This window comes from Chiloscyllium punctatum, chromosome 15 (assembly GCF_047496795.1).
Source record: "Chiloscyllium punctatum isolate Juve2018m chromosome 15, sChiPun1.3, whole genome shotgun sequence".
NCBI lineage: Eukaryota > Metazoa > Chordata > Chondrichthyes > Orectolobiformes > Hemiscylliidae > Chiloscyllium > Chiloscyllium punctatum.
Window position 1 is genome coordinate 7222612 of NC_092753.1, and position 27204 is coordinate 7249815.

General features: G+C 38.6%; 1 protein-coding gene across 3 annotated transcripts in view; it reads right to left on the reverse strand.

Moving 5' to 3' along the window:
* fndc3a (fibronectin type III domain containing 3A) overlaps positions 1-27204 on the reverse strand; it is a 212714-nt gene that overhangs the window by 16804 nt on the left and 168706 nt on the right. For all 3 annotated transcript variants that reach the window (XM_072584555.1, XM_072584554.1, XM_072584556.1), the window contains 7 exons: positions 19518-19636; positions 19218-19323; positions 17383-17558; positions 16549-16662; positions 15785-15934; positions 9687-9970; positions 575-787 (listed from right to left, as the gene is read on the reverse strand). In XM_072584555.1, coding sequence (XP_072440656.1) covers positions 575-787; positions 9687-9970; positions 15785-15934; positions 16549-16662; positions 17383-17558; positions 19218-19323; positions 19518-19636 — 1162 coding nt within the window. The remainder of the gene's footprint in view (positions 1-574; positions 788-9686; positions 9971-15784; positions 15935-16548; positions 16663-17382; positions 17559-19217; positions 19324-19517; positions 19637-27204) is intronic.

The window sequence follows — 27204 nt, forward strand, 5'->3', positions numbered from 1 at the left end:
GGTTTTTGGGTGTGGCCATCATAGTTCTCCATAATTCAAAGTCAATTTGTGAGAAGAAGGTTTAACATGGAATTCCAATAAATAATATGAATTATATGCAAGGCAATTATCAGCTACTCAATAAAATACTTTATAGAAATTATTTGCACAAATCTACACCTTTACTTATAGCATGCTCATGTACAGAAATCAGACCTCTATAAGCACTAAGATCAATTTAAGGGATCGCTGCACCAGTGACAATGTACAATATTCATGGAACTGTTCAATTACTCCAAACGTATATAGTGTGGAATTCATCCAATATCAAGCAGCTTTTAAAGTATTAATTTACGTATTGAGACCATACCATGGCATGAATTAATGGGACACAGAAATACAGTGCCACTTTCACACAGTGCATTCTTAACTGTTGTAGTTCCATCAGAAAGAAATACCTTTGGAAGCTAGACATTTATCCACGGGACAAGGGAAAGGGAGAAAAAGATGAATCAGAATCACTTTGTACAACTTTTATACACCTCATTTGGCCATTTTAGTAGTACCCATTAGAAATAAATTCTGTTGACGTTACCTCCCATTTTTGTCCTCCATTTGTAAGACATACTGAATGGCATCTGATGCCAAAACTTTTGCAGTCCCCTCTCCCCATTTGAGCTTTAGGGTTTGATAACTAAAGGCTACACATTCAAGTCGAGGCGGCTCTGGAGGCAGTGGTTTTGTTTTTGCTTTAATGGTATGGCTGAAAGGACCAGGTCCAATGCTGTTTACAGCCTGTACTCGTATTCTGAAAGTGAAAAAAAATGGTTCTGATGATAAAGTACTGAAACAGTCCCTTGCATTCATTACTGCGTAACTTTAAATTAGTTCAGGTTTCAGTGTTAGATGAAATATCAGCTACAACATTTTACAATACGTACACACGGTAATGTACACATACACATGATGGTAAGATTAAGGTGGAATATTTTGATATTCTCGGGCATATCAATATTAAGGAGTTGGTCGTAATGAGTACCTGGAAAAGCATCTGCAAGTCATCAGGGTCTGATGGGATCTATCCAAGGGTACTGAGGGAGGCCATGGAGGACATTGCTGGGGCTTTGACAGAGACCTCTGCATCCTATTTAGCCACAAGCGAAGTTGGTAAAGAAGGCACATAATGCGTTTACTTTAATCCACTGGGCATTGAGTATAAAAGTTAGCAATTCACGTTGCAGCTTTTTAAAAGTTTAATTAGGCCACATTTGATGTATTGTATGCAGTTCTGGTTGCCACACTGTAAGGAGGGTGTGGAGACTTTGGAGATGGTGCAAATGAGTTTTACTAGGATGTTGCCTGTATTGCAATGTATTAGCTATAAGGAGAGGTTGGACAAATTTCCATATTTTCATGACAGTGTCAGACAGTGAGGGGTGGCCTGATAGAAATATATAAAATTATGAGATGCATGGATAGAGTGGACGGTCAGTCTTTTTCCAATGCTGGACATGTCAAATACTATGGGGCACAGGTTTAAGATGAGAGAAGAAAGTTTAAAGGAGATGTGCGAAACAAGTGTTTTTTTTTTACAAGAAGAGTGGTAGGTGCCTGGATCATACTGCCAAGGGAGGTGGTAGAAATAGCAATATTTAAGATGCCTTTATTCAAACACAAAAATAGGGAGGAATAGAGGTATATATATCATGTACAGTCAGATGGCATTAATTTAGAAAGACTTTATAGTCTAACAGACATGGTTGGCGAAAGGGCCTATTCCTGTGCTGTATTGTTTTTGCTCTAATGCTCACAGCGAGGTAAGTGAATTACTGCTTATAGCGGTGAAACCACTGGTTGCTTTTGGTAAAGTGTAGGCAATTTTAGTTTGCACAGTTGCAGAAATACATAGAAACGTTTGAAACAGTGCTTTGATTTCAAACGAGTGGTATATGCGTGTTTTTGTGTAACAGGTTTAAAGATCAACTTTGTTATATCTTTTTGGAAGCACAATTTTAAGCCAGTATGTGGCTCCTGCAGTTTAAATGTCAGTTTGTTTGCATTGGAAGGCTTTTTTCTTGGCTAGGTTGAAGACAATATGACTAGACTCAGATGCCATTATAGTTTCTCCAACAAAAAGAAGATCGTTCAGAACAGTTCAGGGAATGAGTTAATTCAGTGAAAGAGTTTATTTTGAGAAACGTCCAGAGTGGGAATGTTTTGTTAGTAATCTGCATTGGTTATTAAAAGCTGAACAATTGTAAGATCTCAATTGTGTGAATATTCCAGGGAAAAAGCCTCACAGCTGAAAATTGGAACTGAGAAAACCTACAGAATGAAGAGGGAACGATCTGTCTTTGGTCTTTGACTAACTATAAAATGATTTTGTCGGGGTGGGAGGGAATTTGTTTTGCTACAATTTTAGAAATCTTTTAAACTTTTGAAGAACAAACTTATGCTTAATGTTAAAACAAAATATGCAGCCTGCATTGCTTGTGTTTCAGCAAAAGACTGCAGTGTCTCTTTTTAAAGGAAGGAACAAAATGTCATCTATCACGACAGATTTTATTCTGGATTCTTACTAGTGCAGTAGCATCAGCTGGGATCATAACAAGTGGTGCCTCTTGTGGGACTTGAGTTCATTGAATTTAAGACAGGTGTGTACGTCTTTTGAAGAAATGGGTATGTGGAGGTGGTTGACATAAAACAGCTATGTTGAGCTATATGATGGATTTTGAATATAGCTTTGGGAGTAAAAAATATCGCAGTGGACTATTTTAAAAATTTGACAATGGCCAAATTGAGAGAATTAATGAATAAATTGAAGCCAGAACTAAAAGCTTAAATGATTATCCAACATTTAGAATTAGAAGAGAAACTTGAATATGAGAGGTCATCGCTAGAATTAGCTGGGATATGGTTAGTGAAAAGACTTGAGTTAGAAGAAAAATAGCAGGACAGAGCAATGGAACAGGATGTAGAGTTAAGAGGACTTAAATTGAAGAGATAGAATAAAGAAACAGTGGCTCAGTGGTAAGCACTGCAGCCTCAGTGCAGGAATCTGAGTTCAATTCCACCCTTGGGAAACTGTTCAAATTCTACACAGACATTCTCCCTTGTCTGCGTGGGTTTCCTCCAGGTGCTCCAGTTTTCTCCCACAGTTCAAAGATGAGCAGGTTAGGTGAATTGGCCATGGTAAATTGCCCATAGTGTCCAGGGATGCAGGCAAGGTGAATTAGCCATAGTAAATGCAAGTTTACAGGGATATGGTAAAGGAGGGTTCTGGGTGGGATCCCCTTCAGGGTGTTGACTGGATGGGCCTAAGGATTCTAAAACAGACAAGTTCAGAGTGATGGAAGTAAAAATAGATTAATTTAAAAGGAAAGACATTAAAAAAAATGTGAACTGTAAAGAAATGGGGAAATTAGAGAACATGAGCAAATTAAAAAGCTCGAAGAATTATTCTGATTCTAATTAGGAATTTAACAAAGAATCTACACTTAGCGTTGAATTTTATGAGGTTAGAGTCCAAAAGACATTTCAACTCATTTGGTAGCTGGCTGGACAGATGAAGTGGTGAGAAGATGCTCATACCCAAGGGTGGCACAGTGGCTCAGGGTTAACACTGCTGCCTCACAACACCAGGGTCCCAGGTTTGATTCCAGCCTTGGGTGACTGTGCAGAGTTTGCACATTCTCCCCATGTATATGTGGGTTTCCTTCGGGTGCTCCCATTTCCTCCCACAGTCACAAAGGTATGCAGGTGAGGTGAATTGGCCATGCTAAATTGCCCATGGTGTTCAGGGATGTGTAGCTTAGGTGCATTAGTCAGGGGAAATGTAGGGTTATAAGGTAGGGGAAAAGGTCTGGGTGGGATACTCTTTGGAGGGTCGGTGTGCACTTGTTGGACCAAATGGCCTGTTTCCACAGTATAGGGAGTATATTCTATTCTGAAATGTTTTGGCAGGTACGGCTGTAACTGCATACGTAAGATTGTCAGAAGAACAAAGTGCAGTTCTTGAAACTTTAAAAAAAAAGCTCAACACTAATTAATTTGTTCCTGAAGCTTGTAAATTAAAATTTAGAACTACAAAAATAAACTTAATCAGATATTTGTAGAATTTCTGAAGGAAAAATAAATGCTGTGGGTTAAGCGGTTTAGGGATACAGAAGTTAGAGAAAATTGAGAATGTAAGATAAATTAAGATCAGAGAAAAAATCATAAATAACATTACTACAAACCCAAAAACCTATTTAGATGAGGGCCAAATATCAAGGATCAGAGAAGCTGCAGTTTTGGCAGATACCTATGATCTCTCATTTAAAGGTAGAGAGATAGCCATATGGGAATCCTCAAGACAATTGAACAAATAGGAAATCTGCACAAAAAAAAGAGGTACTGGCTTTAGCGTTCAAACAGAAGGGTGCCAAAGTAATAAAGGAGAAAACCTAGAACCAAATAGTGATATAAAGAAATTAACATGCTTACAATAAAAGAAGATTGGACATACCAGAGACAATTGCTGCAAATTAAATGGGAGATTGATTGCATTAGTAGGAATAGCCAAACAATCTTCAGAAAATAGGGCATCGGGAAAGGAAATGGATGTGGGTACTTGATTGGCACCACTTCCACAGACATCTATTCCCCTCACTGCTGACGTGCAGTAGTAGCAGCACATACCATCTACAAAATGCACAGCAGAAACTCACCAAGGCTCCTGAGATAACACTTTCCAAACCACAACCATTTATCATATAGAAGGACATGGGCTAACTACATGGGAACAGTGCCATCTCTAAATTCCCCTCCAAATCACTCACCATCCTGATTTGGAAATATATTGCTGTTCTTTTCATATTGTTCGGTTAAAATCCTGGAACTTCAGCTTTAATGGCATCGAGGGCCTAGCTACATCATAGGGACTGCAACAATTCAAGAGGATAGCCCACCGCCACTTTCTCAAAGGCAAATAGAAAAAGACAATAAATGCTGATCCAGCTAGCAATGCCTACATCCCACCAGTGATTTTATTTTTAAAAGGTATTAAAACGGCAATTGCATTACAAAGAGAACGTATTTCTTTGAATGTACAAAAAAAAGACTCAGGATAATCATGAAAATTCCTTGAGTATTGACAAAGAGAATCAGACCACTGGAGGTTCTGAATATTTTAGATCAAAAAGAAAGGTATTTTATGATGTTTCAAATAGAGGTCATAGAGATGTACAGCATGGAAACAGGTGCTTCCGTCCAACTTGTCCATGCAGACTAGATATCCCAACCTAATCTAGTCCCACATGCCAGCACTTCAAACCCTTCTTATTCATATACCCATCCAGTTGCAATTGTACTAGCCTCCACCACTTCCTCTGGCAGCTCATTCCATACACGCACTACCCTCTGTGTGAAAACATGCCCCTTAGGTGCCTTTTATATCTTTCTCCTTTCATCCTAAATCTATGTCCTCTAGTCCTGGACGCCCCCACCCGAGGGAAAAGAGTTTTTCTATTTGTCCTATCCAAACTCTTCATGATTTTATAATCTTCTATAAGGTCACCCCATAGCCTCCAACACTGCATGGCAAACAGCCCCAGCCTATTCAACCCCTCCCTATAGCTCAAATCCTCCAACACTGGCAACATCCTTGTAAATATTTTCTGAACCCTTTAAAATTTCACAACATCCGTCTGATAGGAAGGAGACCAATATAAAAGGTGTAAACCAATAAACATATAGAAAGATACTAGAGCAAGTCAGTCATTGAATTTGGCTGATGATACTATTGTCCAGAGGACTTAATAAAGGCAAAAATATTAATTGTAAATATACATGGGTGTTACAAATTAGTCCCAGTTCACAGTATTGGATTAAAGAGTAACTTTACAAATTGATAAGTTTTAGAATTCTATCCCTTTCTTTTGTGGATATATCTACAGCATATGGACGGTAGTGATTCAAGAAGGCAGCTGACCTCTACCTTGTCAAGGGCTACTTGGGGTGGGCAATAAATGCTGATTCAGCCAGTGATGTCCACATCTCACCAGTGAGTAAACTGTTAAAATGGTGGAGTAGTTAAACAAATTCCAATAGAAGGAATTGATCTTATCTTGCCAAATGACCTGATTGGTTCGAAAATAGTCTCATAGAGGGTGGTGGAACAACAACTGAGATGATCGAGGAGAACATTTCCCAACTGTTGTGATTAGACCTTGGCTAATAGATTTAGACAAGAAGCAGCACCTATGATCTGACGAGATGTCTTGGAAATTCATAAATGATTAATATATAAAATTTTGAAAACTTAGCTATAAAGGGTGAGGATTAAGAGAATGGCGCTAACATGTTGAGCCCATCTTCTTAAATAGAACTGCAACACAAAAGGCCTTGGAAATGAAAGCTATATGCTAAATGTAGTCAATACTAAACCTGAGCGTTAATATTTGAATGACAAAATACTAATGAAGAAATGGAGAATATGTCAAATACCAGATGTTATATCGTGGTCCATCAGGTGATAATTTCATTCGAATATTGCAGTACAATTTTATGAGTTGCTCATGAAATGCTAATAGCCAGGATTAGAAAAATATGTGGTCAAATTTTATCAGACATGCCATACATATCCAAAACAATCTATTAAAACCCTGCTAAATGGTTCTTTGAAAACTAGAATTAAAACAGCTGATTTGATTAATACTTGGAATTTCTTAACTACCAGACATGTTTAAACCAACTCTTTTAATTCTAGAATGACATTTCACTTCATTTGAAAAGGTAGCTGGGCAGATGAACTGACCAAAATATTAGTGTGTTTTGAGATACAGCTAGGTCAATGTGCAATTTTGCAAGAAAAATCTGAAGAGTATAAAACTGTTAATAAAGCAATATACAATGCTTACATCCTTGTTTCTGAACTTTGTGAATTAAAATTTAGAACAAGGAAGAAAGTTATTTAGACATTTGCAGAATTTGTATTGGAAAAAGAAATGCTGTGGGATCAGAAATTTCAATTACTGCAGTTACTGACAGATACCTATGACATCTCACACAAACAGTTACATGTAGGAAGATGCTCAAATGGGAATCCACAGGGAACTTGGACAAATAGGAAATATACAGATAGGAGAGGTACTAGTTTTAGGGATCCATCAGGTGGATGTCAAAGTAATAACGGGAAAAGGATAGAATCAAACAGTTAACTAAAGAAAATAACATGCTTGGATTATAATAATACTGAACATACTTAAGCAAATTGTAAGAAGGTAAATGAAAACTGATTGCAGGAATGGGAATATTTAAGGAGTCTTCAGAAAAAGGGTATCATGAAAGGATATAAATACTGTCATTGTAGTACAAAGGGACCTTGTTTTCTTAGAATATACTAAAAAGAGATGTTTCTGTAGAGTCATGAAAATCTTCTTTGTACATTGATAAGGAGAATCAGACCATTCAAGGTTTTGAATAGTTTCTCTGATAAGGTGGTATTCCCTTACACTAACTGATAAATACATTGACAGATCCTGGGGCAAATTATTCACTTATGCAGGTTAATGACATCAATGTTTTCTAGAGGACTCAATAAAAGAGAAAATATTAATTGGAGGTATATATGGAGATTATAAACCAGTCCCATTATGCAGAGCTTGATTTAAAAAACTTAGTAAATTCAGAATGTGTTCTAGGGGTGTAACAAATCATTATGGAAGGGAATTATCTTAGGAAGTGATCTGGGTGGTTCAAATTTATAGGCTTCCCTGAAGGTGGTGGAAGAACCAAGAGGGGCAAAAGAAACCAAAATGTGACAGGAAGAAAACCCTGGATTGTTTCCTGACTGTAATGATGAGATCTCAGGGTTAAGAGTGTGGTGCTGGAAAGATACAGCAGGTCAGGCAGCATCAGAGGAGCAGGAGAATTTACATTTCAGACACAAGCACTTCAGCGGGAGATCTCAGGTCCATAGAATTAGGCTAGAAGAGAGGTAGTGCATGAAAAAGGGAGGTGATTTGTATACAGTCGGTTTGAATAATGTGATAGTTCCATTCTCTTGCGACCTCGCGTTATAAAAAAATTACACAATAGCTGCACCATGTAAACTAACGGGATAATAACAAACACAGGTGAGGAAAGTTTGCGTTCTATTATGGTCCAAATTCTTCAATCACATTAAAGCCAATACGCGTTGTGGCAGAACTGACTACAGATTTCATAAATTTAAATAAAAAGGATGATGCTAAAAAGAATGAGGCTGACATGTTCAACCCACCTTCTGTAACAGAAAGGCAACAAATCAGAAATAAGAGATATATAAAGAAGTCTCTGCAGAAATGGAGTCAGAACCATTACCTACATGTTATCATTTGAAAGACAAAGTATTAATGATGAGTATTAGAGTCCCTCAAATATCACATATGGGCAACATCTGGTAATTCTATGACTATTACAAAATTTTATGAGTAACTCACAAAATGCCAATTCAATTCCAGTCACTTAGATACTAGGAAAAGATTACATCAAGATGTGGTCAAATTTTGTCATGCATGAGGTAATGCAGAAACGCGAACCATCAATTAAACCTACTCCTTTAAGCCTGAAAGTAGTTTTCAAAGAATTGTTTAGCAGGGTTTTAATCAGTTGTGCATGCCTCTAGCTAAAGCCAAATATGGGAATCAGTACCTTTTATGAATTATGGATGTTTCCAAAAGATTTCCTCAGGTTGTGTTTTTAGAACAGAAATATTACAAAAACAGCATAGAATGTTAGATCATTTTAACAAAGTTTGGACTTCGCAAAGAACCAGACCAAGGTTCTAATTTTATGTCGTAAAAATTCAAAGTACAATAATTAGTTTGCTAATTGAACAATTTATATCTTCTACTTATCACCCACAATCTTAAAGTATTTTGGAAAGTTAGCATCAAATTTTGAAGACCATAATTAAAGCTATTATCAGGCACCTCCTAATGACTGCGATAAAGGAATTGTTACCATTCACCATTATGATGTTCATAATGAGTCCATAGGATTCGGTCCTTTTGAGCTGATATTTAGGCCTGGAATAAGAGGACCACTCAAACTGATTCAGAGAAATTGATAAACCAAAATCCAGAGACTACACTTTCAGTCTATGGTTTGAGTTTCAAGCAGAAGCTAACCAAGGCATGTGTATTGGCCAAAACCCAGTGGAAGAGTGTTCAACAGCTATGAAAGCTACAGCTAGAGACAAAGTGTTGTCATTTGTCTCTGGGAAACCATTAAAATCCAGGTTCACTTTAACTAATCAATTTCAAAACAAGTTCAGTGTGGTAAATGGTGTGTGTTATGTTAACATGTAAATGAGATATGATGACAGGGAGGACAGTCATGAGAAAAGTAGATTTATGGGTAAAGAAGAAACAAAAAAGGGAGTGATATGGCTCAATATAAATAGCGAAACAGAAATTGAAACTGGAAGGCTGATCCTCTACAAATCAGACTGGATAACAGAGGGATTTAGAAGTTAGTGTGCTATTTCATCTTCTGAATAAACTGTCAAAATTGCTTACAAAGACTCTTACAGACTCAGATTGCTTTATGGACAAAAAAAAACCCCACTGGTCATAGAAGGTTTGGCTTCAGCAGTTGTAGATTTAAACCTAACTTAAACCAGGGTGGGAAAACTTGGCACATAAACAATTTAGAGTAACTAGCCATCACTTGATACAGCATACCTGTATGTTGTATCTGGCTGCAGATTTTGGATGATACAATTAGTCGAACTGTCTACTGTTATCGGCTGCTTGTCACCAAAGTCTATACTGTAGCTTGAGATTTCGGAACCATTATTGCGAGGCTCTTCCCACTGTATGGCTAGACATGTTGAAGGGGAGTCAAGTGGTGTATCAAGTTTATCTTCATCCACTATTTGCAGAAAGCTTATAGCAGCTGGAACAGACGGTGGAGTCATGCACAAAACCACATCACTGAAAGGACCTGCACCAGCAACATTCAGTGCCTGGAAACAGAAGGTTGTAGGTTAATAACATGCCACATATTATTCTTCTATTGGCTATTTTGCTTTTAAGTCATATAAAGTAAGCGTAACTTTCTATTTCCCCTTTTAACTTTATACTTTGGTACTTGTTCAGTTCTCAATAACTTACTGTGAAGTATTGACATCAAACTTACAAGTTTGTTCCAGTTAATGGCTACAAACTCAATTAGTATAATTAAGAATGACACTTAGTTACTTCTGTTCTATAAAAGGCTGTTATTTATATTTAAAACTGTAGGAATTGAATGTAAAACCTTACAAGGAGTAAGAAGAAGTTGGCTGAAATGTAGGAAATACTTAAAATTCATTGGAAACATTTTAAGTATTTTAAGAAAATACTTAAAATTCAGTCTGGACATCAACGAGTACTGAATGGGATATCCAAGTTCAGGGAGTTCAGTAGTGTTTAGAATATTATAATTTAAAATTTATGATCTGACTTTGATGCAGAACTTTCAGAATGGTCAGATAAGTACATGTACTGACTCTAGAGAAGGCAGCTTAGAATTTTCAAGCGTAACAAAATAATGCAAAGAGGACAATGGCAGGTGCAATTTAATGCAATAACACACAGAAAGGAAAATAAGGAGAAAAACTCAAAATGGTGTTAAAATAACAAAGGGGGAAGCTGTAAGTGATTTAGCAATGTGGATGTGATGGTAAATATATCCATCAGATTCTGTGAAACATTACTCAAAGTCAACAGAATATTGGGACTATACAGTCCCATAATCAGTTAGAAATTATGAGGACACTGTACAGTACTAAGGTCAAACTACATCTTGAGTACCATGCCCAGTTTGATTTGCGGGATGCAAGGGAAACATTCAAGTAACGGAGGCTATAGAGAAAGTTTATGAGGCTGACACAGAGTTTGAGATTTGAAGTATGAGGAATAACTGCAATGACGTGGGCTGTTCAGCTAGAAAACAAAGTGTCTGAAATAGTTAGTTATTCAAAATGATAAATGGATTGGAAAAGGCAGATTAGTATTATGATTGCTAGAAAAATCAAGCTAAATAATTATAAAAATTATTTTTCCAACAATAAATCTAGAATAATCCATTTTGAGAACAGAACACTCTTCTGAGAATCTAACGAAGGATCCCTGTATATCAGTGCACACTGGGTAAAGATTATATAGCTGACTGGGGCAGAGAAAAGATAACGTCTTATTCAACTGAATTAAGATCCATACTTAAAATTCAACATTCACTGAAAGAGAAACTTCGGGTCAGTATTAAGGTTGAATCTTGAGAGTGACCAAAGAAATTGGCTGAAAACAGCACAGTTTGTTGAAATAGGTTCAGGTATAGAAACAATACTGAATTTTAAATGCTTATTGTTTATAATTATTTGAATTCAATGCAAATTGATATTCTCTGCAAACATGACCAGACTCAAAGGGAGAAAAGGTAGTTCATAAATTAAGTGTCAGACAAAACTTATAAATAAGAAATACAACAGATGAAAATGAAGATGATCAAAGTATAAAGCAGTTTATATAGGAAGAAAAACTGAATGACCCCTGTAAATAGTGCTGAAATAATGATGAGTTGAAAGAGATCATTAGCCTTAGTAAAATTTGACTCTCAGACTGCACTAACTGGAGTACATCCAAGTACTACATCCTGTTCTGGTCATACAGATGTCTGTTGGAGTTGGGAGCAGTGCAGGCAAGAACCAGAAAACTGATTCCTGGTGTAAGAGATATGGGCAACAGTGCAGAAACCTAATCTGAAAAAGAGTTAAATCTCACTCTACAAGTGAATTATTTTTCTCTCCAAAGATGGTACCAGATCTAAAAATTATTTCCAGTACTTCGTTTTCATTTTGATGCTAAAAACTGGGTTTTTCCCAGGGGTAACCTTGGAACAGTCCTCTTTTCCTTAATGCCCCCTTGACAGTTCAGGAAATACAGGAGGCAGCTAGGCAACTTCAGAGTGGGAAAGCGCCTGGCTCTGATGGTCTTCAGAGTGAGTTTTGTAAGGAGTTTATCTGGATTTTGTCAGGGCTGATGTTGGAGATGTATAATCACTCCTATATACATGAATGCCTACCACCATCTTTGAGAGAAGCTAATATTTCCTTAATTCTTAAGAAGGGGAAGGTTTCTGAGGATTGTGCCTCATACAGGCCCATCTCTCTATTAAAGTCAGATTTCAAGATTCTGTCCAACATCCTGGCACTGAGATTGGAAAGGGTGTTGCCCCATATTATTAAAGAGGACCAGACAGGCTTTATAAGGGGCCGTAGGTCCTCTAATAATATTAGAAGGTTGCTGAATATGGTCCAAGTTTGTCAGCAACGATCGATTCAGGGGTTGGTGATTTCCATAGATGCAGAGAAAGCATTTGACCAGGTAGGATGGCCGTATCTTTTTTATGTCTTAGAACAGTTTGGGTTGGGTGGAGTCTTTGCTTGGTGGGTGAAGGTTTTATATTGCCACCCTCTGGCCACAGTCATCACCAACCGGGTGAAGTCTGGGAATTTTACAATTGGTAGGGATAGTCGGCAATGCTGCCCCCTCTCACCGTTGTTGTTTATGTTGGTGATATAGCCGCTGGCAGAGGCCATTCATCAGAACGTCCACATAACCACTCCGGAAGTGGGTTCGAGGGCACACAAGATTACACTGTATGCGGATGATGTCCTTCTGTTTTTATCGAACCTGATGACCTCTGTACCACATTTGATAAAATGTATCAATGCATTTGGGGCTATTTCAGGATATAAGATTAACTTTGCAAAATCGGAGGCTATGCCGTTGGGGAGTCTTAAGGATGTGCTAGAAGTTGAAGGTGGCTCTAAGTTCCCTTTTAAGTGGTCACAGGCAGGATTCCGGTACCTAGCCATTTTTATTACCCCCAAGTGTGATCTGTTATTTCGGACTAACTTTGCTCACTTGCTCGACAATATTAGGCAAGATCTCCAGAGATGGGAGGCTCTTCCAATTTCATGGCTGGGCCGAATATCTCTCATTAAGATGAATGTTCTTCCTTGTTTGTTTTATCCCATGTGTATGCTCCCTATAATGTTTCCAGGTCAACGCTGCGGAAGCTTATGGGGTGGTTTGGTTCCTTTGTCTGGCATCGTGGGCTCATCAAACTTATTAAATTGCAGTTGCCTCAAGGAGGGGGAGGAGTTGATTTCCCAGACATCAGAAGGTATCAATTGAGTTCCCTGCTGTCCTTTGTCTGCGATTGGGTAGGTAACGATCCAAACTCAATATGGCTGGATATTGAGGCCTCCCAAGCAAAGTGTCCTTTTACTAACCTATTATTCATGGATAAGATGAGGACAGTTATGGACCACTGCTGGAAGCCCATTGTCATTAGTACAGTCAGAGTGAGGGTTGTTTATCCAAGAGTTCGCCACTTACACCTATAGTTGACATGCCATGGTTCCGACCAGGGATGAAGGATTCAGGGTTCAAACTATGGGCAGCGAGAGGAGCTTCTAGGTTGGGAGACTTGTTTGAGGGGGAGGTTATGATGTCTTTTGAGCAACTGAGCTGCAAATACGGGTTACCCAGCAGAGTTCTTTTCTGTTTTTTTCAGGTTAGGGGTTTCATCCAGAAGAAGACTACACTTCTCACTAAGCCCTATAAGCCCAATACAGAGAGGTTTTTTGCTACATTCCACAAGCACTCTTTCAGTTAGTTCCCCTATTGCCTGCTGGGTGGCAGGGTCTCGCAGGATATTAACTGGTTATGAGAGGTCTGGCAGCAAGAGCTAGGAGTGGAGATCTCTTCTGAAACATGGGAGAACATATGGGAGAATACTCAAAAGATCTCAATCTGTAATAGGACATGCACTACACAGTTAAAAGTTCTGCACAGGGCTCATCTGGCACCAGACCATCTGGTGAAGTTTTAAAAAAGTGGCATCTTCAGTGTGCCCCAAATGTAAAATAAGTGTAGGTACTCTTACCCATTGCTTCTGGACATGCCACAGGCTCAGTATTTACTGGAGAGCTGTGGCGGGAGAGATAGGGAGGGTATTGAGGACTGAAGTCAAAGTAGACCCGATATCCCTCCTCTTAGGTCTACCAAATTTACCATCTTTAAACGGGCATGGGAAGAAACTATTTAATTATTCTTGTATACCGTGCACGGAAGAATATTCTGATGAACTGGGTGTTTGAAAACCCACCAGGCTTGCTGGGATGGCAGAAATTAATTATGGAGCACATTCCCTTGAACATTTTTTTACAAACAATGGTGCACCACACAACAGACTATTTTTATAAGACATGGCAGCCCTACTTGAGTTATTTGGGGACAGATTTGTCAGTTGTCTTAACTAGGGCGTTTGTTTAACCAGGATGGTTAAGACCTGGGCCCTGGAAGGGGTCTCCTGAGTTAATACGGGTATATATACAATGCTCCCGTTCCTCTGTTTGGGAGCTTTGCACTGAGCATAGCTGTTCTGTATTCTGTGTTTTTTTTTGCTCTTTCTTTTTTTTGGTGTTGCTTTGCACAGTGTTAGGGTTTTCTTGTATTAGAGGGTAGGTTAATAGTTAGGAGATAGTAGTTATATTGTTTTTGTGTTTGTTTTCTTTTTATTATACTGATATTTGTTATTGATTGTATTTTTCAATAATTTTATATGTTTGCAAAGTTAAAAAAATTTGCTAATAAATATATTTACAAAGAAAAGCTGGGTTTTTCAGTTTTAAAAAGTACATAATATAGGAAATCAAATAGGAAAAGGAAAATCTGTTGAATTAATTTGATGTAATTTACAACATGGAAGAAAATACAACAGGTTCAAAGCACTAAAAAGCAAGTTAATTATAGAACAGGAAGTTCTGCCTTACACAAATAGCAATATCTGAAAAGGACTCAAAGTCTATCCTCCTCAGTAATGAGAGGTATGTTATGCAGTAAGTCCTTAATGTCATCAGAATTTACTTTTTATATTCAGTAACTGTTGAAGCAAAGGATGTTAAAAAAAGGCAATTAAAATTTTTCATTTAAACTATACTTTGCAAAGGGAGATTTAGTGCTGATGGATCTTGGAATTATTCCAACAAGCAATGATAGTTTTCATGGTTGCAATTATGAAATCTAAATTCCACAAGATGGCATTGTGGGAGTCGCATTCTTATCCCCACAGCATTGGCCTGGGCATCTGGATTACCAGTCCAGTGGTATTACCACTATGCCACCATCTCCCACACCTTAAACCTATACTTTATAATCACATCAATGCTAACTTAGGTTCTATGGGCAAATAATCTCCTTGTCGTCAGCACATTCACAGTTTCTATATCTGTATCTGAAATTTTTCAAAAAGTATTTACAAGGATGTTGCTGGGTTTGAAAGGTTTGAGCTAGAGAAAGAAGTTTGAGCTAGACAAAGGCTAAGGCTTTTTCCCTTGAGTGTTGGAGGCTGATGGGTTTTAGAGGTTTACAAAATCTTGAGGGCTGTGGATGGGATGTAAAACCAGGGTCTTTTTCTTAAGGTAGGGAAGTCCAAAACTAGAGGGCATAGATTTATGGTGAAAGGGGAAATATTTAAAAGGAACCTGAGGGGCAACTTTTCATGCAGAATGTGGGGTATGGAATAAGCTGCCAGAGGACATGGTAGAAGCAGCTACACTTACATTTAAAAGACATCTGGTTGGGTACACGAATAGGAAGGATTTAGAGTGATATGGACCAAATGCTGACAAATGGGCCTAGGTCAATGTAGCATATCTGGTGACATGCTCAAGTTGGACCGAAGGGTTACTATTTCTGTGCTGTATAACTCAATGTTTCTTAATTACCTGCACTCTACAAAAGTATGTTGTGGCTGGCAAAAGCCCCTTCACTTCAAAATTTAGACCAGGACCACAATAACATATTTGCAGGATGCCTTCCACAACTCCCCATTCCAGCCTGTACTCTGTCACATCAGCACCATTATCAGCTGGAGTCTGCAAGAACAAAATTAAGTGTATAAATATGTGATATATTTCTGAATGTCAAACAGCAAACAAATTAGGTTTCAAAGTCTAGTTTACTCCACTCAAATTTTCTGGATGTGATGCATTCTAGCTAGCAGCAGCCACTGGCATAAGCTACCTTTTTAGAAAACGTTCTCCTAGTTAAACAAGCTCTTTGCTCAAGAGGAAGTCAGTCAGCACGGCTCCCTGCTGTCTCCTATTCTTTCCAGTATTTACAGAAACCACCTTGAAATTAGAGTCTTCAGAACATTAAATGATGGTCACTAGATGTTTACTGCAATCATATATGCTAAGAACCAAGTTCTGAATTATCTTGATTTTTGGATCCCTTTGGAAGTAGAGATCATTTTATTTGGCACTTCAAAGCTTAAACTAATTTCTAGGCCAGGATCTTCGAGGTGCTTTATCCTCAGGTATGACTAGGAGCTCGAATACAATTCTCCTACAACTTTCAGAAGTTGTTTACAGTTACTGATTCTTACTCTTCAGGTATGTACAATCAAATAATCCAATTAATATTGAAATAAACAGGAGTTAATTTTTGCCACAAGATTAGTAAGACGTAAGGGAGAGATAATACATACTGTCCAGCTGACGTGCACACACGTGGCTGTTTTGCACACAACATGTGGAGCTTTGCATTGGTCAGGACATCCTGCAGCTGTGCAAATTTCACATTTTTCGCAATAAGGACCACACTATGAGGAAAGAAAATATAATTATTTGGACTGTACAACTATTGTTAAAATCTGTAAGATATTTAGTACCAAAATGTTAAACTGGAAGATTAGAAAGAGAACTCATGTAGACTGTGGATTGATCAACTCTCACTTCATGATAAAAGAACAAGTTACTTTCCATTCAAACAGCTCTAAAATATATAGTGGTTAATAAATAGTTTCTTTTGTAATAATTTGTCTTTGTAATCTTGCTGGTTTAGAAAGTTACAGTATTACTGCTCTGAACAAATTCTTGATAATCCCACCTTCTCTATCACAAAACTAATGAACACTTCTTTTTCTCCTGCAGTAACTTACTTGTACCCCTATCTTCATTAACCATAGAAACAAAAGAATGAACCATCAATTATCTAGTTTATCCCATAACCATCAGTGCTGAACAAACATTTGAACACTATGGGTGCTACATCCTAAATGTCAGTACAGAAAGTAGTAATTTCAAAATAACTAAATTGTTAGTCTGAGCCTGTAGAAGGCAATGTTATGTTAATAGCTTCACCAATCTAACAACAAATTACTGTGCAGAATAATGTCTCTGAAAGACCTGAACAATGCTGCATCAAAAACAAAAGCTAACAGGGCTGGATTGTATGCATCTCCACCCATTTATATTCTAATACTGAAGGTTCTTCTTAAGATTTGACATTTCAGTGAGCTTTCCAGAATCTTGACCCTTACCCCTGCTTTGTTTACAGCCCGAAGTCGAAAACTGTACATCTTTCCTGGAAGCAGGCTGCTGACTGTACATTCTGTGTCAGGTCCCTGGTACACCTCCTTGAATTCAGTCAGGTCCGATGCAGACATTTCCAGTCTATAACCGATTACTTGAGAACCGCCAGTTATAGGAGGTTGGCCTAATGAGACAGATCAAGCTTCTACACTTTCAAGTCAAAGATGTACACTTATATCATACCTTTAGCATAGAAAAATGCCCCTAGGCTTCACAAGAGTATTATCAAAGTATGACCTAATCATATAAGGAGATAATAGTACAGTTAATCAAAAAGGAAGTCAAATATGTAATCTGAAAAGTTTGCAAATTGACAACAGATGTTGGAATTTGAAGATGCCATCTATGGCCTGATGAAATAAAATGCCTCACTGAGCTGATAAGTTGAACAATCTAGACACAATAAAATCCATAATGGGTCCTATTTACGCAATTCCTTGCTGTTGTGATTAAGCTTCTAAGGAATGTTAATTAGTGTTCATATCAATTTTATTGGGCACAGGTGTAATGTAGACATTAACATTTTTTACAATTTTTATACTAAGCTGCTAAGGTCTCATATATTCTTCCAATGTACCTAATCAAGGTTAAAAAAATTAAACGTGAACGGGAGATAAAAATAATATGTAGTATATAATACAAGACGACATTTCCAGATTTGTTTTGTTACATGGAAGGAACCAAAGGATATATGTTTCAGTAGCAAAGTGGAGTTAATGCATAAGTTCAGGCATAGTCTAACTGAAGAATAACTACTTCTGTGCCCTTTTTCAAAAAAGAGCATATCACCTGTCAGTGGAATTAAATATTCAATGGAAATTATTAAACTTTGTAAACTTGTATTTACATGGCAAACCATTTAAAACTAAGACAGAGAAAGCAGATTCAAGTAATTGTACTTGTGTTTTTTCTTTTAAAATGAGGAACAATTATTTTTAGGTACATTAAATCAGTTTTATCTGCTCCCAACTTTAAGACAAATTAAAACATTTATGCAATGGGTCTACATGGAAATGTCCTACATGCCAATTTGTAGCTTTAGAAGAAATGTAGACGTTTGAAGTTCACTGCTGTTTTACAGTTTCAAAGGTCCAACATGTTTATGGTATCCAGATTAACATACATCAAAAGCAGCTTGGGATTCTTTAAGTTGCTTCCAAGTTACAAAGTTGACAAAAAGTGAGTTCAAGTGCTTAAATTGCAAAGCATTCCACTATTATTTAGTATAGGTAGACATTTATTTTAATAACAACAGAGACTTATAATAATTAATATTAGGCACTAAAGGAAGACAAAGAACTGCATATGCTGGAGTTCTGAAACAAAAATGGAAATTGCTGGAGAAACTCAGCAAGTGTAGCAGCTCCAGTGGGGAGAAAACAGTTTTGAGTTTGGTGACCCTTTGATCAGAAGAGCAATATTACTAAATCTTTATAAATGATATACTTCCAGTTTTGGAGTATAAATTTAGAACCATCTATTTAAATAATGTATTTGCAAAAAGTAAAGTGAAAAACAAATTTTTAAAGAATTCTAAACTTTTTTCTAAAGAATTACTAGCTAAGTATGGTTCAAATAAAGATGCTCCCCCCAAAAAACCCAATTTCTGTTGGGTACATGAATCAGTGTGGATCAAAGATAACTGGCAGCTATATATCTCAGCATGCATCAACATAAAAATTATTTAATATCACAGGCTAAGCTCATTCTGTACACTCAACTTCACATATCACCGTGGACTAAAACTTATAGTTTCAGCAGTGCAGTGACAAATGGCTCTCACCCCATCGTAACTGTATTTCTCTTGCCCGAGCTTTACCGACAAGTCTTGGTGGTTGGCAAGGACCAGGGGGAACTGCTGGTGTCTGCACTAATAATGTTTCTGAGACCTGTAAAAGGTATTCATCACAAAAATTAATGATCATGCTAATATGATTTCTTATAAGATTCCCAAAGCAGTTCCCTAAAATTCTTTTTAAGAGTAAATTTACACCAGGTACACTATTTCTAAGAATGCTGGATCTTTACTCATTTTATTACAAAGGGACAGTTATGTGTCCAGTATGATAAATGTCAACATTACCGGACTCTGCCCTCCTTCACTAATGCAGTAAAGTCGCAACTGGTAGACACAGCCAGGATTAAGGTGGTCACATACATGTTCTCTGGTCGTTCCACTATAAACCACGTCCCAAGTGTTCGCTGAAAAGTTTATTAGAAATAGGTTATGAGTAGTTCTTTCAATAGCAATGTCACCAAGCAGTTAGCAAGTTTCTTAAAATAAGCAGCTGCATAATTTGTCCCAATATGTCTGATGGTGCATTTAGTTTTAAAATAAAGACAAATGGAATTTTGGTTTTAGTTCTGCGAAGGTGACACACCCCTCCCCCCACCTCCAGACCCCCCAAAAAAGAGAGGTCAGAAAGTCAGCCTTGAACTGAAAAGGATGCAACAGAAAGGGAAGTGGGTATTAAAACTGTAGCAAAAGAACAAGTGGTGGATATTTGCTTAAAATCTACTAAGGGAGAGATGACTCGGGCAGTCCAGAGAATTATTTTTTGCGAAACGACAAAAAGAATCAGACCATTAAAGTCATGAATACTTTATTGAAAGTGAGAGATGCTCCCTTATTCTTCTAATTAAAGAGGTAAACCAGTAAAGATATTGAGAGCCACTGGAACAAACCAGTCAGAGTCATAGAGATACAGAGCACGGAAACAGACCCTTCGGTCCAACTCGTCCATGCTGACTAGATATCCCAACCTAATCTAGTCCCACTTGCCAGCACCTGGCCCATATCCCTCCAAACCCTTCCTATTCATATACCCACCCAGATGCCTTTTTGATGTTGCAATTGTACTAGCCTCCACCACTTCCTCTGGCAGCTCATTCCATACAGGTACCACCTTGTGTGTGAAAAAGTTGCCCCTTAGGTCTGTGTTATATCTTTCCCCCCCTCACCCTAAATCTATGCCCTCTAGGTCTGGATTCCCCCACCCCAGGGAAGAGACTTTGTCTATTTATCCTATCCGTGCCCCTCATGGTGTTACAGACCTCTTTAAGGTCACCCCTCAGCCTCTGACACTCCAGGGAAAACAGCCCTAGCCTATTCAACCTCTCCCGATAGCTCAAATCCTCCAAGCATGGCAACATCCTTGTAAATCTTGTCTGAACCCTTTCAAGTTTCATAACACCGTTCCAATAGGAAGGAGGCCAGAATTGCACACAATATTCCAACAGCGGCCTAACCAATGTCCTGTACCGCCGCAACAGGACCTCCCAACTTCTGTACTCAATACTCTGACCAATAAAAGAGAGCATACCAAATGCCTTCTTCACTATCCTACCTGCCTGCAACTCTACTTTCAAGGAGCTACAAACTTGTACACCTAGGTCTCTTTGTTCAGCACATTCCCTAGGACCTTACCATTAAGTGTATAAGTCCTGCTAAGATTTGCTTTCCCAAAATGCAGCACCTCACATTTATCTGAATTAAACTCCATCTGCCACTTCTCAGCCCATTGGCCCATTTGATCAAGATCCTGTTGTAATCTGAGGTAACCTTCTTCGCTGTCCACTACACCTCCAATTTTGGTGAGATCTGCAAACTTACTAACTATACCTCTTAAGCTCACATGCAAATCATTTATATAAATGATGAAAAGTAGTGGACCCAGCACCAATCCTTGTGGCACTCCACTGGCAAAAACCCCCGGTCTGAAAAACAACCCTCCACCACCACCCTCTGTCTTCTACCTTTGAGCCAGTTCTTTATCCAAATGGCTAGTTCTCCCGTATTCCGTGAGATCTAACCTTGCTAACCAGTCTCTCATGGGGGGCATTGTCAAACGCCTTACTGAAGTCCACATAGATCACATCTACTACTTTGCCCTCAACAATCTTCTTTGTTACTTCTTCAAAAAACTCAATCAAGTCTGTGAGACATCACTTCCCACGCATAAAGCCATGTTGACTATCCCTAATCAGTCCTTGCCTTTCCAAATACATATACATCCTGTCCCTCAGGATTCCTTCCAACAACTTGCCCACCATTGACATCAGGCTCGCCGGTCTATAGTTCCCTGGCTTGTCCTTACCACCCTTCTTAAACAGTGGCACCATGTTAGCCAAACTCCAGTCTTCCGGCACCTCACCTGTGACTATCGATGATACAAATATCTCTGCAAGAGGCCCAGCAATCACTTCTCTAGCTTCCCACAGAGTGCTCGGGTACACCTGGTCAAGTCCTGGGGATTTATCCACCTTCAACCATTTCAAGACATCCAGCACTTCCTCCTCTGTAATCTGGACATTTTGCAAGATGTCATCATCTATTTCCCTATATTCTATCCCTTCCACATCCTTTTCCACAGTAAGCACTGATACAAAACACTCATTTAGTATCTCCCCCATCTCCTGCGGCTCCACACAAAGGCCACCTTGCTGATCTTTGAGTGGCAGTATTCTCTCCCGAGTTACCCCTTTGTCCTTATTGTATTTGTAAAATCCCTTTGGATTCTCCTTAACTCTATTTGCCAAAGCTATCTCATGTCCCCTTTTTGCCCTTCTGATTTCCCGCTTATGTATACTCCTACTGCCTTTATACTCTTCGAAGGATTCACACGATCAATCCTGTCTATACCTGACATATGCTTCCTTCTTTTTCTTAACAAAACCCTCAATATCTTTAATCATCCAACATTCCCTATACCTGCCAGACTTTCCTTTCACCCTAACAGGAATATATTTTCTCTGGATTCTCGTTATCTCATTTCTGAAGGCTTCCCATTTTCCAGCCGTCCCTTTACCTGCGAACATCTGCCCCCAATCGGCTTTTGACAGTTCTTGCCAACTACAATCAAAATTGGCCTTCCTCCAATTTAGAACTTCAAATTTTAGATCTGGTCTATCCTTTTCCATCACTATTTTAAAACTAAATAGAATTATGGTCGCTGGCCCCGAAGTGCTCCCCCACTGACACCTCAGTCACCTGCCCTTGCCTTATTTCCCAAGCGTAGATCAAGTTTTGCACCTTCTCTAGTAGGTACATCCACATACTGAATTAGAAAATCTTTTTGTACACACTTAACAAATTCTTCTCCATCTAAACCCTTTACACTATGGCAGTCCCAGTCTATGTTTGTAAAGTTAAAATCCCCTACCATAACCGCCCTGTTATTTTTACAGATAACTGAGATCTCCTTACAAATTTCTCAATTTCCTGCTGACTATTAGGGGAATCCCAATAAGGTGATCATACCTTTCTTATTTCTCAGTTCCACCCAAATAACTTCCACCCAATGACCTCCTGTTGGTCCCTCTCCCCCTTGAGAACATTCTGCGTTCTCTCGGAGACATCCTTGATGTATTTCCGGGAATACCCTCCCTCAGTACAGCTGTAATGCTATCCCTTATCAAAAATGCCACTCCTCCCCTCCTCTCTTGCCTCCCTTTTTGTCCTTCCTGTAGCATTTGTATCTTGGAACATTAAGCTGCCATTCCTGCCCATCCCTGAGCCATGTTTCTGTAATTACTATGACATCGCAGTCCCATGTTCCTAACCATGCCTTGAGTTCATCTGCCTTCCCTGTTAGGCCTCTTGCATTGAAATAAATGCAGTTTAATTTACCAGTGCTATCCTGTTCTCTGATTTGTCCCTGCCTGCCCTGACTGTGTGACTTGCTTCTTTTCTCAACTGTACTAATCTCAGATTGATCTCTTTCCTCACTATCTCCCTGGGTTCCACCCCCACCACCTTAATAGTTTAAATCCTCCTGAACAGCCCTAGCAAATCTCCCTGCCAGTATATTAGTTCCCCTCCAATTCAAGTGCAATCCGTCCTTCTTGTACAGATCACTTCTCCTCCAGAAGAGATTCCAATAATCCAAAAATTAATCCTTCTCCCATTCACCAGCTCCTCAGTCATGCATTCATCTGCTCCATCCTCCTATTCCTACCCTCACTAGCTCGCAGCACTGGGAGTAATCCAGATATTACTACTCTTGAGGATCTTCTTTTTAAATTCTTGCCTAACTCTCTATATTCTCCCTTCAGAATCTCATCCTTTTGCCTTCCTATGTCATTAGTTCCAATGTGTACAATGACCTCCTGTTGGTCCCTCTCCCCCTTGAGAACATTCTGCATTCTCTCTGAGACATCCTTGATCCTGGCACCAGGGAGGTAATACACCATTCTGATTTTTCGCTGCTGGCCACAGAAACGTCTATCTTCACCTCAGACTAGAGAGTCCCCCAATACAAATCGATCTCTGGGAACCTGACATACCCCTCATTGCACTGGAGTCTATCTCGATACCAGAAATTTGGTTGTTCTTGCTACATTTCCCTGAGAATCCAACACCCCCTACATTTTCCAAAACAGCATACTTGTTTGAAATGGGGATAGCCACAGAAGACTCCTGATCTGCTTGCCTGCCTCGCTTACCTTTCCTGGTGTTAACCCATTTATGTGACTGTATCTGCAACTTTTCTCCCATCCTGTAATTGCCATCCATCACATCTCCTTGCTCTTGTAAATTCCTCGTTGCCTCTAACTGTCTTTCCAACCGATCCATTCGATCTGATAGGATTCGTAACCAACAACATTTATTGCAGATATAATCCTCAGTAACAGGTAAACCCTCCCTGAACTCCCATATCCGACAAGAAGAGCATATCACTCTCCTAAAGGTCATGTTTGCTTCTTCCAATCTACAGACCCAGAAAATAGCACTGTCTTATTCCTTTACAAAACACTGCTCCAGACTAACTTAATACTTATGGCTTATATTTTTAAGTTTAATCAAGACACATATCTCAATAAAACATAAAATCAAGAAAGAACCCACTCTACTCACTACTGCAGACTTTCTGTGAGCCCACACTTCAAAATATTCACTTATCTGTTTCTGTGTTCTGACTTCTCCCAAACAAGTTCCTCCAAGATTACTTGTAAATTTCACTGCTTGTTAATTTTCCCAGACACACTCCGATGTCCAGCAATACCTGAATTCAAACAGCAAAGGCAGTAACTGCGCAGGTTCACTGCTGTATCAGTTAGCAGTGTGGGTTTCCTTTTCTCTCTCTCTCTTGCACTGACCTGACAATGTGCTGCCTTTGTCTGTTCCTCTCCCTTTTAAAAGTACTGTTGTTTTGACTTTTTTACCTCCAAAGTTCCAAAACAATGCAACAGCATATAAAACAATAATTACTGCTCCTAAGATTCAAGGAAATCACCTCCAACACCGAAAATACCTCAAAAAAAAAAGGAGCAACCTGTTACAGCCAGAAATTATTTCTATCCTCCATCTTGGATTAGTTGCTGATGCTGGTTATGCTTCAATTAGAGTACTGAGTACAGGAGTTGGGAGGTCATGTTGCGGCTGTACAGGACATTGGTCAGGCCACTGTTGGAATATTGCGTGCAATTCTGGTCTCCTTCCTATTGGAAGGATGTTGTGAAACTTGGAAGGGTTCAGAAAAGATTTACAAGGATGTTGCCAGGGTTGGAGGATTTGAGCTATAGGGAGAGGTTGAATAGGCTAGGGCTGTTTTCCCTGGAGCGTCGGAAGCTAGAGGTTTATAAAATCACGAGGGGCATGGTTAGGATAAATAGACAAAGTCTTTTCCCTGGGTTGGGGGAGTCCAGAACTAGAGGGCATAGGTTTAGGGTGAGAGGGGAAAGATATAAAAGAGACCCAAGGGGTGGGTGTTACGTGTATGGAACAAACTGCCAGAAGAAGTGATGGAAGCTAGTATAATTGCAACATTTAAAAAGGCATTTGGATGGGTATATGAATAGGAAGGGTTTGGAGGGATATGGGCCAGGTGCTGGCAGGTGGGACTAGATTGGGTTGGGATATCTGGTTGGTATGGACAAGTTAGACTGAAGGGTCTGTTTCCATGCTGTACATCTCTATGACTCTAATTATCTTCCAGAGGAGTTAGTAAATGGAAGTATACATAGACTTTAGAAACTGGTCCCATTATAAAGGAGTTGTATTAAAGCGTGGTTTAGTAAATAAGTATTTGTAGTTGGTTTAGTGCTTCAAATCCCTCCAGAAGGAAGTGATATTATCTTGGAGAATCAATATCTGTTTCAAACATAAAGGCCTCATCAAGGGTGTATAAAAATAAAAGAAAGAGGAGGAATATCCTGGATTATTTCCTGACTGTGGCTAAGCAGACCACAGGGCATAGAATTAGACAGGAAGAGGATGAGCTTACAAAAAGGAGAGATGATATAGAAATCCAGTTGTCTGACACTATTTTTGAAAATTTAAATAACGTTTAAAGGATAAGAGAATGAGGCTGACAAATTTATTTGTTTTCTTAATAGAAATACAACAGATAAAGCGTGAATTGTGACATAGTTCCAGTGGCTGTGGTGCAGTTCCAGGGTATGGCTAGGCCCGGGTATTTGATGGTGGAGGCATTCAGACTGTGGCAGCAAGCAGGGGTTCAGAGCGGAGTGATCGCAGACTGAGGGATGGACTTGTGGCTTTGTTTTTCTGGTGGACAGGACTCATGGCATAAGCGTGGAAGTGATTTGGACATTTGCTTTTCTTTTGGCTGTGTTTTATTGCTGCTTGTTTTTAGTCCTGTTTTATGCACACTAAGGTGGAGGAATGCGACTGTGTACACTTTTCACTTTACTCCTATACTGTACTACAATGCATATGACAACAAATCTAAACAATCTGAATTGAAAGAGCTGTAATAAACAGCCCACTCACCAACTGAACCAGAATCAATACCTGACAAAACTTGATATCAAGTTTAAATGTTGATCTGACTGTATTTCTTTGGGTAATCCATATCTTTTTAAAATCTAAATTAAACCAACTTTAAGTTATAATAATACTTTAGTATTATTGAAAATACAAATGCTAATAAGAAAATGGAGTCCATTTCAAATACCATCCAATGGTTATTAGCAGCAGCCCATTAGGTGTCAATTCCACTTTAGTACTATAATTAAATTTAAATGGCTTATGAAATTCCAATGGCTGGTCACTTAGGTACTTGGAAAATGCAGGCTAAAATACAAAAAAAAAAATCGGCTGGAATTCCATAAAGATGTGGCTAAATTTTGCCAAATGATGTCTTACATGTCAGGTAGTGGAACCCACTCCTTTCATTCTGATATCAGTTTTCAAAAAACCTTTTCCCAGAGCCTTAATAAACTGTGTAAAGTCCTATCTAACACCAAATGTGCAAACTGGTATTTTTTCACAAATTCTGGATATTTCTGCAAGATCCACTGGGGCAGTGTCCGCGAGGAAAATTATGACAAAAATGATAATAGAAAAGTTGGTTAATTTGTAAACAAGATATGGATTACCCAAAAAAAAAATCAGATCAACATTTAAACTTAATGTCAAAATATTCAAAGAAACAATGAATTCGTTTGGTAAGAATAAAACAATTTACATCTTCAGAATATCTTAAGGAGCATTAGAAAAATGGTACCAAATTATTGTCAGGAATGTCCTAATTCTCTTGGCACTGTTTGCCATTAAGGATACTTCTACTGCATTAACAGGACTAATCCTTTTAAGGATATAGAAGCATGAATTCAAAGGACCCTTTAAATTCATAAGCTAAAACACATCGACTACATTTCCGAGTTTTATGTCAAATTTCCAAGAAAACTAACCAAAACTTGCACGTTGGACAAAATGCACTTGCAAAGTGCTCAAAAAACAATGGAAGCTACAGGAAATAAAAAGGCCAAAGCTCATAACAGTCTTGCTACAGATAATGTGTTAC